Source organism: Sander lucioperca, chromosome 7, assembly GCF_008315115.2.
Source record: "Sander lucioperca isolate FBNREF2018 chromosome 7, SLUC_FBN_1.2, whole genome shotgun sequence".
Classification (NCBI taxonomy): domain Eukaryota; kingdom Metazoa; phylum Chordata; class Actinopteri; order Perciformes; family Percidae; genus Sander; species Sander lucioperca.
In genome coordinates, this window is record NC_050179.1 from 33,998,541 (window position 1) to 34,013,886 (window position 15,346).

Below are 15,346 nucleotides of genomic sequence, written 5' to 3' on the forward strand. Positions count from 1 at the left end.
GTATGGTCAAATTTAAATATAATAATAGTAACTTATTTCATCAGTAAAATTGCTGGTAAACGACAAAAACAGTCACTAGATGGGAAATGGGTTTTTCACAATAACTTTGAATGCACTGCGAGGCTTACCAGTGTCAAGTAAACGGACCATTGTTCCGTCTGTTTTTTTCCGACAACGGCAGGCAGTGGCCATATAGTGCAGCTAGTTTGCGTCTTTAGCTGCAGACTGTTGTACGTCCCAGTGTTGGAATCTTCTACAGTGAAATGCAGTCACACTTTACACTGTTTAGCTGTCAGCATTTTAAACTTGTTCAATACAGCTACTAGCTAACGGTAGGCTAAAGTCATTGTTACCTGCTGCCAAGTGTAACGTTAGTGTTAACTAGCGTCACGTGCAGCGAGGCTTCTGTTGCCTCTAACGTCCGTTTCGGAGCATCAGAGAGAAGCGCAGGCATTTAAGTGCTAATGAAATGAGGCACCAAAATCTGCGTTCTTATTCGGTCTGGTAGATACCTGTCGTTAAGGCACTGGTGCCATATTAGCACCGGGTCTGGGTACCCAACCCTACTCAGAACAAATATCAGAGTAGAAAACCCTCTAAATGTTGTGATTCTAATGGTTGACAGCTTGGTGAAGGTCTTACTCATCGTGGACCACTACGGGGCCATCCTTTGCAGCGCTCTCTTCTTTCACCAGGTTAACGAGCTCGAAGGTGTTGCTGATGGGACTGTCTGGATTCGGCCAGCAGGGGGCGCGGTAGTGTTTCACTTCCAGAACGTAGTCGTCCTGTCAGGATACAGAGGGGAAGAGAGCAGACATCTGTCAGTGAGTGTCAGTGACTCCCTAAAACAAGAAGTCCAATATCGGTTTATACTGTGCAATAGCTAGTAATCGTATAACAAAAAAATTAACAGTATATGAATAATCTGGCTTCACACGTTTACATAAAAAATGAATGGTATAAAAAGAGTCATCAAAACGTATAAGTCATAGTATAGTATGTCGAAAAAAGTCATAAAAATCATAGTATAGCACGTCGAAAAAAAGTCATAAAAAATCATAGTATAGCATGTTGAAAAAAAGTCAAAAATCATAATACAGCATCGAAAAAAGTCACAGTAAAATATGTTGAAAAAAAGTCATTAAAAAGTTATAGTATATACAAAAAAAGCCATAAAAAAGTCATATAGTTTGTCGAAAAAAAATCATAAAAAGTCATAGTATAGCATAGTATGTCAAAGAAAGTAAAATACGTTATTTATAGTTCGTATAAAAAGTGTTTGTATTCGTATGTGCTTTTGTTCCCTCTATCAAAGCACTTTGTAAACTATTGTTTTTAAAGGTGCTATAAAATGAAGCTAATAATATAAAGTTCAAACTGCGGGCTCATGGTGACACTTAAACGTCTTGTGCAGCCCCTGAACGTGACATAAAATGCATGCATTATAAATGTATTTGAACCATCCACGGGCCATCTTAAAACTTTCACTAGCTTACATTTAATTCGCTACTTGGCTACTGTGTCCAACTGCGCCCCCCCGAACAAGCATCTGTCAGGTTAGGAATGACTACTGTACTTGTTAAATGCTACTGGTGGCATATTGGTGGATAACTGCAGTTTAATGTGGAAGTGAGATGGAAAAGATATTTGGTTTGATGTGTGCACTTTTCCTTCCTCTACAGGTGCCTCATTGAGAGTATTCTGACGGCCTGCATCACCGTTGCTATGGCAGTTGCATCACCCTCAACCACAAGGATCTACAGAGGGTTGTGAAAACTGCTCAGCACATCACAAGGATGGAGTTCCCATCAACGGAGGACCTCTACACCCAGTGGTGTAGGATGAAAGGATTACCAGAGAGCCCAACCACCCTAGCTACAAACTGTTCTGGCTGCTGACTTATATATATATATATATATAAACTTGGCATTGCACATATACAGTACATTCACTCCATTCCTGTTTACATTACAGTTCATTCATTTGCAATTACTGTACTCTACCACAAATTTAATTTGTATGTTATATTGTCCATATATTTTAACTTACACTATTTTCTGTCTTACATTATCTTTTTTTACTTGTGACATATTTAAATTGCATTGTTGATGAACAATTAAAACTAAACTACAACACTTACAACTCCTTAAGATGGCACTCAGATCATAACTGCTAATGTCATTTTTTATTTTTTTTTTTACATGTGTGGCATATTTATTGAGCATTGTTGATGATTTAAGATTTTCATTGCAAATGACTGTTTCTTTGTAATTGTTGAGTATATGACAATAAAACACTTGAATAACATAAAAATATTCATAAAAAAGTCATAAATGAACTGTATTTATATAGCGCTCTTCTAGTCTTAACGACTACTCAAAGCGATTTTACATAGTATAGGAAGCTGCCATACAAGGTGCTCATCAGAAAAACATTCACACAGCAGTTCGGGGTTCAGTGTCTTGCCCAAGGACACTTTGACATGGGAATGCAGGGCCAGGGATCGTCATAGTATGTACAAAAAAGTCACAAAAATCACAGTATAGTATGACTAAAAAATTCCAAAGTATAGCATTTTGAAAAAAATCACAAAAAATCAGTATAGTATGTCGAAAGAAATTGCACAAAAAAGTCATAGTATAGTAGGTCGAAAAAGTCAAAAAATTCATAGTATAGCATGTCAAAAAAGTATAAGTCATTAAAGTCATAGCATAGTTTGTCGAAAAACTTCATAGTGTACTATGCAAAAATCAGTATATGTCGAAAAAAGTCATTATAGTATGAAAAAAAATCCATATAGTATGTCGAAAAAATCACTAAAAAGTCTTAGTATAGTATGTAAGAAAGTCATACAAAAATCTTAGTATACATGTCGAAAAAAGTCATAGTATAGTATGTCGAAAAAAATCATAAAAAAGTCATAGTATAGTATGTCGAAAAAAGTAATAAAAAGTCTTAGTATAGTATGTCGAAAAAAGTCATAGTATAGCAAGTCGAAAAAGTCATAAACATATTGTGTAGTATGTCGAAAAAAGTCATTAAAAGAATATAGTATGTCGAAAAAAGTCAAAAAAAATCATAGTATAGTAGGTCGAAAAAAGTCACAAAAAGTCATGGTATAGTATGTCCAAAAAAGTCATAGTATGTCGAAAAAAAGTCGTAGTATAGCAAGTCGAAAAAAAGTCATAAAAATATCATATTATGGTATATAAAAAAAATCATGAAAAAGTATTTCGAAAAAAACAAACAACAAAAAGTCAGTATAGCATGTCGAAAAAAATCAAAGTATAGTAGGTCGAAAAAAGTCTCAAAAAGTCATAGTATAGTATGTCGAAAAAAAGTCGTAAACATATAGTATGGTATATAAAAAAATCATGAAAAAGCATAGAAAGAAAAAACGCCATAGTATAGTGTGTCTATAAAGTCACAAAAGTCATAGTATAGTATGTCGAAAATAAATCATAAAAGTCATAGTATAGTATGTCGAAAAATCATGAAAAAGTGTAAGCATTTCGAAAACAATTATTAAAAAGTGATAGTTTAATATGTAGAAAACTTCATAAAAAAGTCATAGTTTAGCATCTCTAAAACGTCATAAAAACATAGTATAGTGTGTCGAAGAAAAGTCATAAAAAAGTTGTAGAATAGTATGTCGAAAAAAAGTCATACTATAGTAAAAAAGGTCATAAACAAATTGTAGTGTAAAAAAAATCATGAAAAAGTATGTCATAAAAAAAGTCATAGTATAGTATGTCTAAAAAGTCATAAAAACATAGTATAGTGTGTCAAAAAAAGGTAATAAAAAAGTTATATATAGTTGTATGTTGAAAAAGTCATAACAATCATAGTATAGTGTTGAAACAAAGTTTAAAAAAAGTCATAGTATTATCCGTTTTTTTAATGATTTTGTGATGTCAGTGATGTCATGTTCCAGGTTGCACTAACCTGCGTAGCTTCCAGTACGTAGTCCTGGACCACCAGCATGTCCTCGTTGGTCAGACAGATGTGATTCTCACTCCTGTGAGTGACAGTGAACATCTCATAGCTGATTGGCTGCCCTTTGCGGGGCCAGACGACACACAGCTCCGCCCCCTCCTCCTCTTCCTCCGCTGTCTAACAACACAGGAAGTCAACAGACGGACAGACATCACACTCTGATCCAACAACACTACAGATGGAAAGAAATCATGCTGCGACACTGGATGATAGAAGAGCAAACGGCCCTCTCGAGATTAAACTACGACTATTACTTGTAATCCTGTTTTTAGAAATCATAGAATTCTGAGCGCGCACAGAACACGCTTATGTGAATTTTAAGGGAATCAATTAACATTTTAGGAAGTACTTTCTAATAATAATTTACTTTATTTCTGAGAGGGAGATGAGAAGATATATTTCATTATCATGTCTGTTTGTTAATGCTGACAACATATCGGCAGAATTAGAAAAATGGGGGAAAAATTACATTATTCCGACTTGGGAGTGTTTTTCTTTTAGATTTCCTTTTTTTAAAGGGACAACACATATTAATCAACATGAATACAGAGTCCAACGTGTAAATGTGCCAGATTTAGCCATACAGGCATCTGCAATGCCTAGCAGGTTGATGGCTTAAAACAATAGATAAGCTACAACAATATAACACATACACATAAAACAAGAAACACATAGGCATAGACAAGTAAAATGACACAACCACTATTCCAGATCATGACAACTGACAGGTTGATGACATGAGAAAAACATAACACAAGTATCATACACAGTAGACACAGGTGAAAGTGCATAGACACACATTAAAACGCATCAACACATAAGCACACACAGAGACACTACTATAGCGACAAAGACAAACACATTATTCTGGATCATGGCAGCATATTTGATTAGTCAATAAACAATGTTTTATGGATTTGACAGATGTGATGGTCCTTAGTTCTGTGGGTATGGTATTCCATGTATGGGCTACTCGAAAGGAAAAAGCTGACTGTCCAAAACTGCTTTTTCTACATGGTATTTTACAATGCCCTCTTGTAGATGCTCTGGTGGTTGAGTTTAGATTTTGTTGAATGAATTTGTTGAGCGGAGGGGGAGCCATACCATGAAAAATTCCATATACAAGTAAAGTCGAGTGCATTGAAGCACAGCCGCACTGAATTGGCGAAAAGAGCCACAATATAGATGGTGATCAACGTGGTAATCTTGACATGAAGTAAGTTGCCTTTGGATACACCACCACTTTTACGGCATTGCTGTTTCAGAGATGAATTTTGAGGATTTTGAAGCTGGATAGCAGTGAGGCAGCACCTGCTAGACCGCACGCCGCCATAACACGCGTTATTTCCAAATGGGTAGCCCAATGGTAGCCTTGTGGTCACTCCATGTAACTATCCTAAATAAGCTGCTTTTGCTATTTTCACTCCTGAGCAGTTCGTAAACAATTGAAACCAGATACAAACTCAGTACAGACTCTTTTAAATTAGCTGAATCGATTGTTTGCTAAAAATGGATTTTATTTTGATTTAACTGCCAACAATGGTGGCTTTTTGTTGTTGTTGTTGTTATTTTACCACCAGTTGACTATTCCTGTAGTTCTTTTCACATCACAATTTACAAATTTGGAATTAAAACTCAGAGGCTGACATGGATGTGGTTAGCCTAGCTTAGCATAAATAGTATAGTATAGTATAGTTTGTCAAAAAAAATCATAAAAAAGTCATAGTATAGCATGTCGAAAAAAGTCATAATATAGTATGTCGAAAAAAATCATAAAAAAGTCAAAGTATAGTATGTCGAAAAAAGTAAAAAAAAGTCATAGTATAGTATGTCGAAAAAAATCATAAAAAAGTCAAAGTATAGCATGGCAAAAAAAGTTTAAAAAAAAGTCATAGTATAGTATGTCGAAAACATCATAAAAAGTCATAGTATAGTATGTCAAAAAAAGTCATAAAAAAAGTCATAGTATAGTATGTCGAAATAAGTAAAAAAAAGTCATAGTATAGCATGTCGAAAAAAAGCCATAGTATAGTATGTCGAAAAAAGTAAAAAAAAGTCATAGTATAGTATGTCTAAAAAAGTCAAAGTATAGTATGTCGAAAGAAGTAAAAAAAGTCATAGTATAGCATGTCGAAAAAAGTAAAAAAAAGTCATAGTATAGTATGTCGAAAAAAGTCATAAAAAAGTCATAGTATAGTATGGCAAAAAAAGTAAAAAAAGTCATAGTATAGTATGTTGAAAAAGTCATAAAAAAATCATAGTATAGTATGTCAAAAAAGTTATAAAAAAATCATAGAATAGTATGTCGAAAAAAATCATAAAAAAGTCATAGTATAGTATGTCGAAAAAAGTCAAAGTATAGTATGTCGAAAAAAGTCATAAAAAAGTCATAGTATAGTATGTAAAAAAAAGTCATAAAAAGTCATAGTATAGTATGTCGAAAAAAGTAAAAAAAAGTCATAGTATAGTATGTAAAAAAAAGTCATAAAAAGTCATAGTATAGTATGTCGAAAAAATTCATAAAAAAGTCATAGTATGTCAAAAAAAAATCATAGTATAGTATGTCAAAAACAATCATAAATAAATCATAGTATAGTATGTCGAAAGAAATCATAAAAAAAGTCATAGTATAGTATGTCGAAAAAGTCATAAAAAATCATAGTATAGTATGTCGAAAAAAGTAAAAAAAGTCATAGTATAGTATGTCGAAAAAATTCATAAAAAAGTCATAGTATAGTATGTCGAAAAAAATCATAAAAAAGTCATAGTATAGTATGTCGAAAGAAGTAAAAAAAAGTCATAGTATAGTATGTCGAAAAAGTCATAACAGTCATAGTAGTGTTGAAAAAAAGTAAAAAAATAAAATAAAAATAAAAAAGACATAGTATAGTATGTCGGAAAATGTAAAAAAAAAAGTTGAGGAACTACTGAGTAGGTGTCACACTCTGGCCTGCAGCCAATCAGAAGCATTTAGTAAGCTTTAAACTTTGGACTGATTTAAGCTAGCTGTTTCCCCACTGCTTCAAGTCTTTATGCTAAGCTAGGCTAACCACTCCCTGACTCCAGCTCTGTAGTCAACACACCCAACATGAGTTGATATCCATCTTAACACCTCACTCTCTGAAACAACAATACGTGCATTTCCCAAAATGTTTTATTGACTTTGCACAACACAGATAACAAACACAACCACAAAGTCCTCACCTCGCCTGACCCCAGCAGCGACACGATGACCTGGGTGTTGTGATCCCATATCATCTTCCAGAAGTCCTTTATGGTGCCAGGCAAAGGATTCTGGGTAATGATGAACTCGCTGCTCTGCCTGTAACCCTGCAGGGAAAACAACCAGGGCTTAATATCAAGGATGTCCCTGCTTCTGTTTCGACCTCCACATGGTGACTGGGCCGATTTACAAAACTCAGATCAAGAGGAGGAAGATACATTTCACTTCTGTCTACTGATCACTATCAAACTAACTGCACAATATTGGTGTGAAGCTATGGCACTTAAGTGCAGCCGATCCAATCAATAAGGAACAAATATTACGGCTATAGAGCTCAACAGTGACGGCCCACTTTTTAAAAACCTTTTTAAAGGTCCAACGTGTAGGAATTTGTCCATCTAGCGTTAAGACCATATATCACAATCAACTCTCTCGCACCACGCAATTCAAAGTACGTATTACAGCTACTGTAGCCTTCACGCTTCAAAAAGCCGCTCTCTTGCTCTTTTCAATATCCTTTTTTCTTTTTCTGGGCGAAGAAGTTCCTGAAATTTGGATTTTGAATACGTGTGGTGCTCCATGTTTCTTTCTTCAAACTTATACTTATACCCATTAGCAGCATTAGCAGCACCTGTGAGTTTATCATGTGACAGTGAAAATGCGAAAGGCGGAGCAGTATGTCCTGTATGTCCCTTACCGGCTAACGTATTTCAAGATGGAGCATGAATATGGAGCGTCTACCCCAGTTCATTCATGTCATTTATTAAATGTATTTGTGTCAAAATGACATATAAACATCTTTTCGTATTCTATTTTGCCTAGAAACGCTTCCAACACGCTTGCGTGCCGCGTAAAAAATAGGCGTCGGTCCTATTAGCACGCACGCACGCGTTTTCGGCGCGGCTCGAGCTGCGCCTGAGACGTGCGTGTCACGCAGGCAGTGTGTAAGCTCTAACCTGTTAACATGGGAACAGAAATAAAAACGGACACGCCACGCAGCTGACACGATCACGCCAAGCAGGCAGTGTGAAGCCGGCCTTAGGATTGTGGGTAGTGTAGTTTTTCTCCATAAGCTCGCAAATTAAATTTTTTCTTAAAACAAGGTTGATTTCATAAAGACTTGTGGCTTCTCCAGGCGCGTAAACCTGTGTTTTACAACCTCGGAGCTCGTGGTCATTCTATCTTCAATTGGTTTAGACATTTTGGCTGATAATCAAAATCCTTATGGAGGAAATAAATTGGATTTTTACTTCTGGAACTACACTGTTGAGCTCTATACGGGTGTAAAGATAGTGATTTGCTTAAAGTGTGTTAAAGGGAACAGTATGACTCCTTTAGAAAACTCTTTTGTTGGCCATCCTACTCCGAATCAGACCAGAATGCCAAACACATCCTGGACATGGAGAAGATTTGTAGTTTGTTCTTACTGTGATGTATGATGCGTTAATGTAGTCTGACGTTTCCCCCGCCGTTGTAGACAGGCGCACTCGCGACCTCTCAACTGCAAAGACACATCGAAGATAGAGTTAACGTTTCAGAGTCAACTCCATCTTTCCACATCTAACTTCAGCGAAACTGTTGCTGAAATTAAACATTCAATATTAAAGGTGCTGTAGGTAGGATTGTGAAGATCCAGGACTTAGCCAAAAAATTTGAACATCGACAACTTCTCAGTCCCTCCCCCCCTTTCCGCTAAAGCCCAAAACAGTCTCCTAAGCCCCTCCCCCCACAAGGGAGAATGAATGCATGTGCATGAGCAATGATTGTCACGCAATTAGACACCCCCCCTGGCCCTGATTGGTGCATCTGAACAGGGAGCGGTGGAGTTTTGCAAATCGCGCTACAGGCTGTAGGTGGAGCCAGAGGAGCCGAATTATTTTTTAAATGACCTGCTTCATGTAGTTCTACTCAAACATAGGGGCAGTTTCAGCAAATATGACAGAAAGTTTTTTTTTATAAGTCTTACCTACTGCACCTTTAACATCAGGCTACTGGCGTTATTTTTCCTACAGGCGCTGCAGCTCCTGAGCGGATAATCATGTCAGACTCACCAGGTACCACAGAGCAGCTCCTGTTCTTGCTGCGGTTGCAGTCCTGCAGCGCTGTAGAGTAGTCGCACTGCTTCACCTCGGAGTTACAAACCAGCTGTGGGAAACACCGAACATCTGTTAGTGACTGAAGAAGCAACGCTCAAACACTCTATGTCTACTGTGAGGTCTTTTTCATTATTCCTTGACTAAATTTGAATATTTTGAAATGACGTCCTGCATTTATTTCAATGTGTTGCATGTTCATTCTGTACTTGGGTGTTTTTGATAACAGATACATACAGTGCTCAGCATAAGTGAATACACCCATGCTAAAGTTGACTAAAAAGAGGAATAAAAAAAATCATCTTTTGGAAATTGTAAAATGAGGAAAAATCCAACCTTTTTGGGGTGTGGGCTATTTCAGCAGTTAGCTGGTTGTGGCTTTAAAGAAGTCCCAACAAGAAAAATAATGAAGGAAAGAACCAAAAAAAAACTCCATTGTTAACATGGTAACCAAGCATCTTGTCAAAACAAATTGTCAAACACTGATATTTGGTCTAAAGGAGTCATTCAACTTTTGCAAAAGTTGAGAGAACGCAGAGTGCAACTGTTTGATGAGCTGCTCACCTTAAACTGTTTGTCCAGGCGCGTCTTCCCAGCATGCCCAGGGATCAGCAGCTCGTCCACGTACCTGTGCAGGTGAGCCGCCAGCACCTCCGTCTCTCCGGACAAGATGGCTTCCACCAAGGCATCGTGGATAAAAACGTACTGTTCCTGCAGAGACGAGGAGACAGATAGTGCTGAGGTCAGACTCTGTTTGTGCGGTCAGTTACAACAACAAAGGAACTGGAAGGATGTAAGATTCTTTTATTTTTTATTTGCTAGGACAATGCACATAAATCAACATTCCCTTTTCTTTTATTTCCTTGATTGATAGGACAGCTTCAACATGAAAGGGGAGGTAGAGGGGGTAATGACATGCAGCAAAGGACCGGTCGGAGTCGAACCCGGGCTCTGGGAGGGCCGAGTTGGACTCGGTTAACTTGTTCTTATATTGCACTGTAACTATTATTCTTGTATTTTATCTGTTTTTAATTTGTTCTATCGTTTTTAACTGATCTTTAATGTTTTACGTGAAGCACTTTGAATTGCCCTGTTGCTGAAATGTGCTATACAAATAAAGCTGCCCTTGCCTCTATATATGGGTGCCCGCTCTACCAACTGAGCTACCCGGGCACCCTAGACAGCACTTCTTTTTTTTTTTTTTTTTTGTTATTAAACTTTTATTTAAAGAGAATTAAGCTATACATGTTGCTCTTAAGTCTGTATACATGCCATTGATCAGGAAAGAAAAATTCACATCATTACAAACGCACCCACACTCTCTCACATCACAGTACCTCTATACTGGTTCTGGACTGGTATGGAATTTAAGATTCCAAAAAATAAGAAGTGGTAGTGATAACTACAAGAAAAATAGATATAAATAAAATAGGTAAATATACAGCAGTGAGTAAGATAGAAAATAACAGCTATAAAAATTAATACATTTGTCTGCTCCATATGTACCTTTCCTCATTCATAAACTTTTCCTGCAAATAATATCCTATAGTGGGGTGACAATAACTGCGATGGCAAATCAACAATACAAACGATAATAATTGTAGATTAAGTAAGATAGTTTGCTGTATACATGTATAGACAGCACTTTTTAAAACAAGGTTACAAAGTGCTTAACAAGACAATAATAACATGGCCGACCAAAAATTCTAAAAATAATTCAAAACAAATTACAAATTTTACATTTAAAAAAAAAGTTGCAACACAAGATAATAAGTATAATACAACAATATTAGTTATTTAAAATACAGGTTTAGATAATGACATTATGTATAATATAGATTTAAACAGATAAAAGTATCATTCAGGCCACATACCCTGTAAAAGCGCCCTTATAAAGATGTGTTTTTAAAAGGGATTTAAAAGAGGATAAGGAGCTGATCTCTTCAGGGAGAGAGTTCCAGAGGGCGGGGGCCTTAACTGCAAAAGCCCATGCAATGACATGCAGCAAAGGGCTGTAGGTTGGAGTTGAACCCGCGGCCGCCGCGGCAAGGACTGAACCTCTGTACATGGGGGCGCACGCTCTACCAGGTGAGTTACCCAGGCGTCCCATTAATCAACATTTCTGTAAATGCGCCAGTGTTAGCCAGACGGCTGACGTTCCACTGTAGTCCTAGCTACCTAGCGTGCATGTCTTTATGTGTGTGGACAGACAGACAGTTGACCTCTGACCTGTGTCTGAACCAGGAAGTTCCTCTGTGTGCGGATGTGTTTGAGGAAGCCTGTAATGTTGACGGTGCTTTCGTCCCTCATCTGCTTCAGCATGCTGTCCAGGACCACGTACGTGCCCGTCCGGCCCACGCCGGCGCTGCACAGCAACGAGAAAAGAAGAAACAGATGAATCCAGGATTTACTGAAGAGAACAAAGCTCCGGTTTATGTCATCTGTTTGCTTACTTTTTTTAAAGATAATTTCTGGGGCATTTTAGGCCTTTATTATACAGGATAGTTGAATATGTGAAAGTGGAAATAGGGGGAATGACATGCAGCAAAGGGCCCCAGGTCGGAATTGAACCTACGGCTGCTGTGTTAAGGACTGAGCCTTAGTACACGGGGCGCAAACTCAACCAGCTGAGCTATCCAAGGATGTAAGATTTTTTTAATTTTTTATTTAATAGGAAAATGCACATTAATCAACATTCCTGTTTCTTTTTTAGATCATGTTTTTTTTGTATTTAAGGCCTTTATTGACAGGACAGCTTAGACTTGAAAGGGGAGAGAGAGGGGGAATGACATGCAGCAAAGGACTGCAGGTCGGAGTTGAACCCGCGGGTGCTGCTTTAAGGACTGAGCCTTACTACATGGGGCGCAAGCTCAACCAGGTGAGATATCCAGGCACCCCAAGTTGCTTGCTTTTTTGTATATCTGTGTTAGATAGCTTGGATTGATTATTTATTTATTCCATTTTTACTTGTATCTGTACAGTAACATGTTTTTATTTACTGTTCTGTTTCTAATGTGAATGAAAGTTGAAGTTAAATCCGATCTCACCTGCAGTGGACCACCACCGGCCCCATGTCGTCCGTCCTGGCTTTGGACGACTTGCGGACGAAGCTGAGCAGCGGCAGAGCGAACTCTGGGACGCCCATGTCAGGCCACTGGGTGTAATGGTACTGAGTCACAGTCCGCTCGTTCATCCGCCCCTTCTGGGAGCCCTACAAGCGGAACCATAATTAAAGGAGAATTCCGGTCGATTTCAACACGTAGCAAAATGTTTTTGTATCGTTTTGTAGTTTGTAGACGGTCCACACTTTTCGAGCTTTAGTCACTTTTTTTTTGACGTTTTTGGAGCTTGTTATGTTTACTACCACTATTTTATACACCACTAACACCAACTTATTGCGACTAGTTTTACACTTATTTTTGAATTCATGGTCAATAAACCTTATTTAGGCTAAATGAAAAAATAAAAATTTGAAATTATGAATTATTTTGACTAGTTAAGATGGATAATCACAGACTTTCAAAGTTTAGTCATGGTTTAAAAAATTTAAATTTTTTTCTCAAATGCTATAAAATTGAATAAAACACCCAAAATTGAACTGATCATTAATTTTACTTGCGAAGAACATTGTATGGAACCATCCACGTTATTTTTGGGCAATTTGGTTGAAAGAAACCCATATTTCTGATATAAAAAAACTTTGAAAACGGGTCAAATTTGACCCAAGGACAACAGGAGGCTTAATGTGCACTCGGCTCATAAATAATCAGATTTCTACACGCACCTACCTCAGTCACTCTGTGATCTGATTGGCTGTTTGTCTGACCTTTTTGGCGTGGGTGTTCCTGACAGTGAACGTCCTCTGGGTGTAGTAGGCGAGCACTCTGCTGCTCTTCACCGTCACCAGGAAGCTGCCGTACTCCTCCTGCATGTCCGCCGGCCAGTACTGATCACACTTCCTCTGAGGATCGAATGTTAGGAATTATGTTGAAAAATGCAAATGAAATTTGTTTATACCATGTGAATAAAAATAAGGATATAATTGAAATTCAAATGTAAAAACATAGTGTCTGTTTGTTTGTATTCCCATAGAGGCAGGCAGATTTTTATGTTTAAAGGCCAGTTATTTAATGGATCCAGGATACTGGATAGTGGCATGGTTTTATTTCAGTTAGCCTAATAGCTGGTTTGATTTGCATTGAGAGATGATTTTATAGAAAGTACCCCAATCTCTAGGTATGGTGAAGGGTATGTGATGATGTGGGGGTATGGTGAAGGGTATGTGATGATGTGGGGCTATTTTAATTCCAAAGGCCAAGGGAACTTTATCAGGATGCATAGTATCCTGTATCCATGAAATAACTTTAAAAATAAAAATCTGCCTGCCTCTATGGGAATTTAACATAGGGGTGTACTTAACTTATGCCCCCTGTATTTTAAGGAAGAACATTTATTTATTTACGATACATTATTCATTCACAAAGAAAATGTGTGTCCTTAAAGGTTGGATTTTTCCTCATTTTTGTATATAAGGCATTAAGATCAATTTCCAAAAGATGATTTTTTTATTCCTCTTTTTAGTCAACTTTAGCATAGGTGTATTCACTTATGCTTAGCACTGTATATAGCCTAGATTTTATGATATTTTATGCCTGCTCTGTCCAAACGATACCGGTTGATTAACTGCTTGTCGTCAAACATTTCAAAAACATACTTGAAAGATTGGCGCACGTCTCTGTCTCCTCGGTGCTATCACAAGCTCGTACTGGCAACTCCTAACCACTTAAATAACTGGGAGAGTAAGAGTGATTCTTAGCTTTAAGAAATTTGATAACTTGCTTTTATACTTAAGTTTGAAAGTAGGAGTAAATGTCATGAATTCTCAGCACTTAAGACTGAAATGGCACTTTGAGAAGCTTGATAGGCTAAATACGGGCCCTGGTCACTCACTCTTCCTTTCTCCATCAGGTTGGTGATCATTACGATGACGCAGATGTTTTGCTCCCAAATCATCCTCCAGAAGTCCTCGGTGCTCGACCTCAGAGGACCCTGAGTCGCGATGTACGACCGCAGCTTCTTAAAACCCTGAAAAAAAATAAAAACACAGCGGCTTTTTAGTAAACCAAAGTATTGGACAAATTGACATGTTGACGTTCCCTTGATGCAAGTTACTTGTTCCTTAGTCTTGCATTGCCAGACTCCACAGCGCTGGTTTATTGGCATTTCTTTAAACCAATCACAATCGTCTTAGGCGGTGCTAAGCGCCGGATGGAGCATCTGTGCTGCTGTAAAATAGCCTCGGGAAGGAACTTGTTTTGGTGGAACATGTGTACGTTCAGAAATTGTTTTAGTCGTGGAACAGAAAACTCAGATTGGACAGATAGTCTAGCTAGCTGTCTGGATTTACCCTGCAGAGATCTGAGGAGTTAACCATAGTCCTCAGAAATCCACCGGAGTTTAGAACGCCAACACAAAGAAAGTGGAAGGTGACTGACATCCGGCGGAATTAACGGCGGAACCTAAACAATCCCGGAAGTGAAATGTCGTCAATATAGACAAGCAGAGCGCTAAACCGGAAGTAGTCGGCTCGGCCGGTGGCGGTCTCTAGTTTGCCTGCTCTATGGGCAGCACAGTGTGGAAGCAGCGCCGACCACCTGGGTAATTTTATAGGCGGTTTTGGCTCCATGGTGGCTTCATAATGGCCTTCGAGCAACTCGAACGCTGTATCCAGTTTGTATTATATATATATATATATATATATATATATATATATATATATAAAAATTATAATATATATAATGTATTATAATACACAGCATAACCAGGGGCGATTCCAGGATTTTTTGAGTGGGGTGGCAAAGGGGGGATCAATAATCAGTTAGTAATTGGTCATGTGACAAGGGCTGGGAAGATTGTGTAGAACAGGCAGCCAAGTTACAGTGCTCTGATCCAATGGAAATCAGATTGACAGCACTCTACCCAATGGATTGGGGGGGGGGGGGGCAATCATATTTCAGGGGGGGCGGGTGCCACC

General features: G+C 37.8%; 1 protein-coding gene across 5 annotated transcripts in view; it reads right to left on the minus strand.

The window, feature by feature from the left end:
* Positions 1-15,346, minus strand: part of ptprz1a (protein tyrosine phosphatase receptor type Z1a) — a 132,728-nt gene that overhangs the window by 2,661 nt on the left and 114,721 nt on the right. For all 5 annotated transcript variants that reach the window (XM_036003611.1, XM_036003610.1, XM_036003609.1 and 2 more), the window contains 10 exons: positions 14,263-14,397; positions 13,139-13,273; positions 12,360-12,523; positions 11,542-11,677; positions 9,877-10,023; positions 9,271-9,364; positions 8,647-8,720; positions 7,201-7,326; positions 3,946-4,113; positions 643-785 (listed from right to left, as the gene is read on the minus strand). In XM_036003611.1, the coding sequence (XP_035859504.1) occupies positions 643-785; positions 3,946-4,113; positions 7,201-7,326; positions 8,647-8,720; positions 9,271-9,364; positions 9,877-10,023; positions 11,542-11,677; positions 12,360-12,523; positions 13,139-13,273; positions 14,263-14,397 (1,322 nt within the window). The remainder of the gene's footprint in view (positions 1-642; positions 786-3,945; positions 4,114-7,200; positions 7,327-8,646; positions 8,721-9,270; positions 9,365-9,876; positions 10,024-11,541; positions 11,678-12,359; positions 12,524-13,138; positions 13,274-14,262; positions 14,398-15,346) is intronic.